General features: G+C 61.8%; 1 protein-coding gene across 2 annotated transcripts in view; it reads right to left on the minus strand.

Moving 5' to 3' along the window:
* The window catches only part of LOC111139819 (zinc finger protein 496), a 31,044-nt gene extending 25,829 nt beyond the window's left edge, over positions 1–5,215 (minus strand). The window contains exons 1-5 of one of the 2 annotated variants that reach the window (XM_022492238.1): positions 5,196–5,215; positions 4,805–5,016; positions 3,612–3,728; positions 2,826–3,205; positions 2,241–2,424 (exon numbers count right to left, since the gene is read on the minus strand). In XM_022492238.1, the coding sequence (XP_022347946.1) occupies positions 2,241–2,424; positions 2,826–3,155 (514 nt within the window). In that variant the 5' untranslated portion in view covers positions 3,156–3,205; positions 3,612–3,728; positions 4,805–5,016; positions 5,196–5,215. Of the gene's footprint in view, positions 1–2,240; positions 2,425–2,825; positions 3,253–3,611; positions 3,729–4,804; positions 5,017–5,195 lie in introns of both variants that reach the window. The other variant, XM_022492237.1, reaches the window with a different exon arrangement.
* Between the last annotated feature and the right edge of the window lie 1,049 nt (positions 5,216–6,264).

Raw genomic sequence — 6,264 nt, forward strand, 5'->3', positions numbered from 1 at the left:
TCTTGTTTGCTGTCCCTCCTAGTACAGTGAACACACACTATTCTATCTGCATCAGGAGGACCATCTACCTATTCGAGATTTGACAATCTATTACTCAACACACTCCACTGCCTCCCACAGGTTCAGAGACCCAATACCGGGAAAATAAAGGTTTAAGCTCTATGGCATCGAGGTGTCCCTAAGAGCTGCCAGCAACGAACATCACTGTGCGACCTGCAGTCACTTATTTACGAGTTGAGAAATCACACAGCTCCGGAAGAAAGACGGCTACCAACCACGAGCAGCTCCCGGCAGAGCCGTGGGCCAAGCGCTTTAAGCTCCAGCAGGCGTGGGAGTGTGGCCCACCAGCAGCCCGGTCAACCCCTCCGCTCGGCTGCAGGAGGACTCCTCTCCTGCCTACACACCACCTTGCTCAGGGTTGCAGATGGTGAGCCACATGCCTGGACTGCGGGGCCGCCCTGAAAAACGAATTGTTTTGAAACCTGCTTCTTCCGCAGAGGAAGACTTGGAAAGCAGGCGTCTGCAGGGTCAGAGCAAATCCAGGAGAAGCCTACTTCACATGCTGAATCCCCCCCCAACCAAGCCGATATCAGCATCTGGCGTGCCTCCCCTTGCAGGGCTGGGACAGCAGCCTCCAACACAAGGAGGGTGAAACAGGGCGAGCTCAGGGGCAGTGACAGGTGACCGCCCCACTGGCCCAAGTGCAGGCTGTGTGGGCTCGGATGTGGGAGGACGCTGTATTTCCGGTTTCACAAGTGCTTCCTTCCAGGTAACTACAGCCCTCCCTCACTTGTCCGCAAGAGAAAGGAGTACAGGGACGCCATAAGAATCACTGGAGAGCTTTCAGTCTCCAACGAAATCTACCTTTCAGGAAGACCTGCAAGACTAGGAACTGTATGGCTTCTACTGGAGGTTCATCCCCCAGTGACCAATCATGAACGTGTAACTTCAGAGTATGACTGCACTCGGAGATGAAGTCTTCCAAGGGGTAACTGAGCTACAGTGAAGTCCCATGGGTGGGTCCTGATCCAGTGACTCGTGTCCTGATCAAAAGGGATTAGGACACAGATGGACATTCAGAGACAACTCTGTGAAGATGCAGGGAGGAGCCTACAAGCCACAGAGAGGAGCCTCTTGAGAAAGCCACACGCCCATGCCCTGCTGGAGGGCACTGGCCCCCCAGAACTGTGAGAATATGCGTTCCTGTTGTGTGAACTGCCCAGTGGATGGTGCTTGTTCACAGAAGCCCCAGCGAGCCCCAATGGCCAGCAGCCCTGACATTAAAAAAGAAAAATGAAGCCTTACACAGAAGGCAGATTAATTACACACTGAGAGAAATTTAGGATTTTTTTTTTTGGAAACTAAAAACCTGACTACATTACAAAGGACCACTTGTGTGAATCACAAGCATGCACTCCTGGCTTTCTCCAGCTGTAATTACAGGACAATGTGGCAAGTCCTCCCAAACTGACCCTCCCATCGTGGATATCCCCTCCTTCACCCTGAGGGCACTGCAATTCCCGTGATGATCATGGGCAGCTCGGGGTCCCTGCTCTCAGCATTCTGTGGGTCTCATCCTTCAAACCTCAACAAACCCAGGAAGGGTGCTTGATTTGTTACTGGGGATGTGCCTCCAGTAAAAGCCATGTAGTTCCTAATTGTGCAGATGTCTCTAAAAAATGTCTCTAGATTTCATTGGAAACCGGGACTTGGAGTATGCCCTAGGTCAGAGCTCGAGGATTCAAAGCTGTCAAAACCACCTGCCTCCAGTCACGGGCGCTCTTCCCACAGAGAGCCAAATGCATCTAGCTGACACCCAGGCCCTGTACCCTGAAAACACCAGCCCGTTCCCTGCGAGGCAATTTTATATTTCCTATGACACATCCTGAGGGCAGCTGTTTCATAGCTGAAGAAAGAGCGGTTCAGGGAGACAAGGCACAGCCGCGCACAGCTGCCCACACAGGCCCTGCTGGGTGATGGTGCCTGGCTGGTCCCCAAGCCGACAAGATCCAGAGATGCGCCCTCCAAGAGATGGGCAGTGGTCCCTCTGGGAGGGCCTAGCACAGTGAAGAGGGCAGACATGCTCATCAGATTTTCACTGAATCGCTCTAGGGAAGGACCCAGACTCCCAACATAGTTCATGGCTCTTCAGTGGATGAGAAGGAAATACGGATACCGAGAGCTGCTGCCAAGGGCATGGGTGGGGTATGCATGCCCCTCCCCCACCCCCTTGGCAGTACCTGGATCCCCACTGAGCTGGCCTGGTGGTCTGCTCGGGAGCCCAGGGCCTGGCGCCAGGGCCACAGACTGCGTGTCCTGGCTCTTGGCAAGGTCGCTCTGGGCTTCTGCTGGCAGCCGCTCCTGCTCCTGGTCCAGAGGGCCGTCCCCATCCTCGATCACCACAGGGTCTTCACAGTGCTTGAGCTTCAGTTCCAGAGAGGGTTTTTCAGGGCCAGGTGGAGAGGTCCCTGGCCAGGAGAGAGCTGGCGGCCAGAGACTGGACCAATACCACCCATCCCTGGACCTGCTGAACACCCTCCTGGTGGAGCGCCAGAGGCTCAGACAGGGCCTTCTACAGGGCTGTGAGGTCAGGCCCTTCGAGGCACGGAACCCGTTTTCTGAGGAATCCGAACTGCAACCTGAGCCTCACTGAAGCCTGGAGCTCCATGAAGAGTTTCTCACCCCTGGCCAGAGAACATGTGATACTGCCGAACATCCAAGGACACGGCTGCCCCTCTCCACAAATGTCATCCAGACCCGCTCCCTGCCTCTCCCGCCCAGCAACCCCCCACACTCACTAGCCCAGCGTAGCACCCCCTGCTCACCCATTGCCAGGGTCTCCCCGGCTCCCGCTCCAGCGCCTCCACGGCTGCCACCGCCTGGTCACCACTCTCGGGCTCCTGGGCCCGCACCCAGCCCTGGATCTCCCGGGGCAGGATGGCCAGAAACTGCTCCAGCACCAGCAGCTCCAGGATCTGCTCCTTGGTGTGCCTCTCCGGCCGCAGCCAGCCCCGGCACAGGTCCCAGAGGCGGTGCAGGGCCTCCCGGGGACCCGCAGCCTCCTGGTAACGGAAGCGGCGGAAGAGGCGGCGGGAGGACTCGGGGCTGGGAAGCTCCCCCTGGGGGCTAGGGTTCTCTCCCGGTGGGCTCCTCATTTTCCTGGGCTCCTCACTTTCCTTTGGAGCCAAGACTCGGGGGCACAGGGCTGTGGGCATGATGGGATTTGATGGGGGTCAGCAGCAGAAGACGACCCTATTTCCAAACAGAAATCACTGGCTTCAATGTTCTGGTCTCCTGTGGTAGGTTTTTGGGGGCGGTGATGGGGAGTGTGGCAAAGCCCCCAGAGACCAGCCCTTGGGAGGAGTTCTGGGACATGGGAGAGGGGTCAGCATGGCTGTTCCTTACACAAGGGGAGAGAGGGAAGTACCACCCCCCCCCAACAGCACCATCATGTGATTCCCCTAGCCCGGTGACCAGACACGCAAGGCGGGGGTGGGGGGTGGGGAGTCTGGGAGAAAAGCGCTAGCAGGACAGGACACCAGTGTTTCAAGCAACCAGCGTCATGGATGGACCACACGCAGGAGACAGATGGAGTGAAGGTGCTGTGGTACCTTCAGTGGCCAGGTTCTCCTGGACAGGACCTGAAACCCACACGCCAAGCAGGACGCTATCTTGAGGCTTTGGAGCCAAAGTCGCCGTCCTTGCCCTTGAGACCTTTGCAAAAAGAGCTGGAAAGACAAAGAGAGACATGCCTGGCAAGAGCCTTCAGAGCAGACCCAGGACCAGAAGTCAACCCCGTGTGTGGCCAGGGCCGAGGGCCGGTGCTGGACCTGCAGGAGTGAGCCCCAGCCAGCAGCGCGGAGAGGATGAAGCAGACAGCCCCCAAGACAACAGACCAGAGATGCAGCCACATCCTACGTGTAACCAGAGAAAAATAACTGTGTATTTAGAAACAGCAGTGCTGCCTATCAGCCTGTGCTCCTCACCCCCATGTCATCCCCAAACCATGGTGAAGGCGACAGCCCACAGCTCCCGGCTTCCTCAGGCAGGACAGAGGGGCAGTGTTCAGGGCACAGGGATTCCGGGGGGGCCCCCACACCTCTCCAGGGACATCAGAGAGCAACCATGGCTACTCTAGACTGGGAGACTCCAGGAAAGTGAAGGGTGCATGGGGCCCACAGCCCCTTCCCTCATCCTCAGGCTTCTGCCACGCTTGGACAGCAGACTGCATAATGCTACCCCCACCCACGCTTCGCACAACAGCATGCGAGGCCACAGTAGCAGCAAAGGCCCCTGACCTGCCACCAGACTCCAGGCTCCGGACCTCTTGGCTTCCCACCATAAAAACAAACAGAGTAGGACACCAAAGGACTCTGAGGGGACACCAAAGGACTCTGAGGGTGTGTACGCCAGCCGCTGGAGCACCAGCCTAGCCCGACTTGCCCCCAGCTCCCAGGAACTCCGCCATCCCACAGCTGCAGGGCCTCTAGAGCGCTCAGGGCTGCCCCAGACTCGTGCCCCACCTCCACCGCTCAGGACGCTGCGGGGCACCCTCAAGCGCACAGCCCGGGCCCTTTTTTCAACCGGGCACCCGGCACGCAGGCGGCTCGGAGGAGACGCCTGATGAATGAACTCACGTTCGTCCCGGGGGCACCCCCGGAGGGGCGGGGCCTGCGGAAAGCAGCTCCGGGAGGACTCCGCGGGAGCAGCGGCGAGGAAGGAGGACTGCAGGCCAGGCGCAGGGGCCAGCTTTCCTCGCCGCCTCCCCGTCAGACCGCAGTCCCGCCAGCTCCCGGCTGCTCACCTCACCGCCCGGAACTGCTGCCGGGCGCCCAACTCGAGTCCCTCCTGCTGCGGCGGAAGCCTCTGGCAGCAGCTCTGCATCCTTCCAGCCCGCTCCTCCGGGCGTCCCTCCTGAGGCCGGCCGGTTCCTCGCAGGGGCCGACGCCGTCCCCGGCTCATCCAGAAAACCGCGGCTGCGCTCGAGAGTGGAGAGGTGGGAACAAATGGAGGCGCCTGCAAAACAGCGTTTGTGTCGCCTTACGGCCCCGCCCGCACCGTCCCCGCCGCAGGGCTCCCGGCAGGGCGGCTGGGGCGCGCGGACAGCCGGGGCGCGCGGGGAAACGGGGCGCGCGGGGAGCCGTGCGCGCGGGGCCGGGGCGCGCGGGGAGCCGGGCCGCCCAGGCCGCACTTACCCCCGCGGCGCGTCCCCGGTGGCGGGCCGCGCGAGCCTGGCCGCCGCGGAGCCCGCCGGACGCGCAGGAAAGGAAAGGCCGGAGCCCTTCGGCTCCCTCCCCTGGGACACTTCCTGCTCCGCTCTAGGACCGGGGAGGTCTCCGCATCTCAGTGTTTCGCTCCCCCGCCCCCGGGCCGAGGTGTGCGCGGGGGGTGACATCCGACACCCCCGGCCCGGCCCGACCGGCGCGCCCCGCCCCGCCCCGCCCCAGCTCCGCGCGCCCGGGTCTGGGCTTCCGGCCGGGGGCTTTTGCGGGCCCAGCGCGCCGCGGCGGCCTGGACGACCCGGGGCCCGCGGGGGGGACGCGCGCGGGGGCGGGCGAGCGGGCGAGCGCGGATGCGGGCGGCGGCCGCCGGGCGCGCTTGTGCCGAAAGGGCAGTGTGAGGGCTCCTCCCGCCGCTGGTCTCCGCAGCCCGGCCTCCCCCGGGACTGCGGGCGCCAGGAACGGCGGAGCGCGACCCCCGAGCCGCGCCTAGATGCTGGAAGTGGGAGGGGGGAGCGGAAGGAGGTGCGCCCCGCTCCCGCGCGCTGTGGACCACTCCATCTCGCGGCCCGCCTGTGACCTTTCCGACCCCACGCCCTGGCGGATGCAATCCCCTAGCCGCCAGAACCCCTCCCCTCCGCCCGGCTTGCGGCAGCCCCACAGACCCCTCCTCCCCGCCTCGTCCATTCTGGGACCTCAGGCTTTCTCTGGATGAAGCCCGCGCTTCCTTGGGATGAGGCCCGTTTTCGGAGTTAACAGTTTAAGAAAGGATGCCCGTTGTATGGCCCTTCTGAGCATCAGGACAACGCTGTGGAATGCGCAAAGGGGCTGGGGTCAGTCTCGACCCCAGTGGGTGGGCTGCTGGGTTCAGTGGAGGAAGCAGCTAGACGTTCCTAATGTGGCAGAGAAAGAGGTTATGGGCCTTTGAAGTCCGGTGGTAGTGAGGGGCAAGCGGGAATCGGGGCCACCACACCCCAGACAGGGCTACTCGGCCTCTACCCTATGCTGAACATAGCCCAGTGACTCAGCAGGGTCTTCCAGGTTC

This window comes from Enhydra lutris, unplaced genomic scaffold, assembly GCF_002288905.1.
Source record: "Enhydra lutris kenyoni isolate GAN:26980312 unplaced genomic scaffold, ASM228890v2 scaffoldscaffold120, whole genome shotgun sequence".
Classification (NCBI taxonomy): domain Eukaryota; kingdom Metazoa; phylum Chordata; class Mammalia; order Carnivora; family Mustelidae; genus Enhydra; species Enhydra lutris.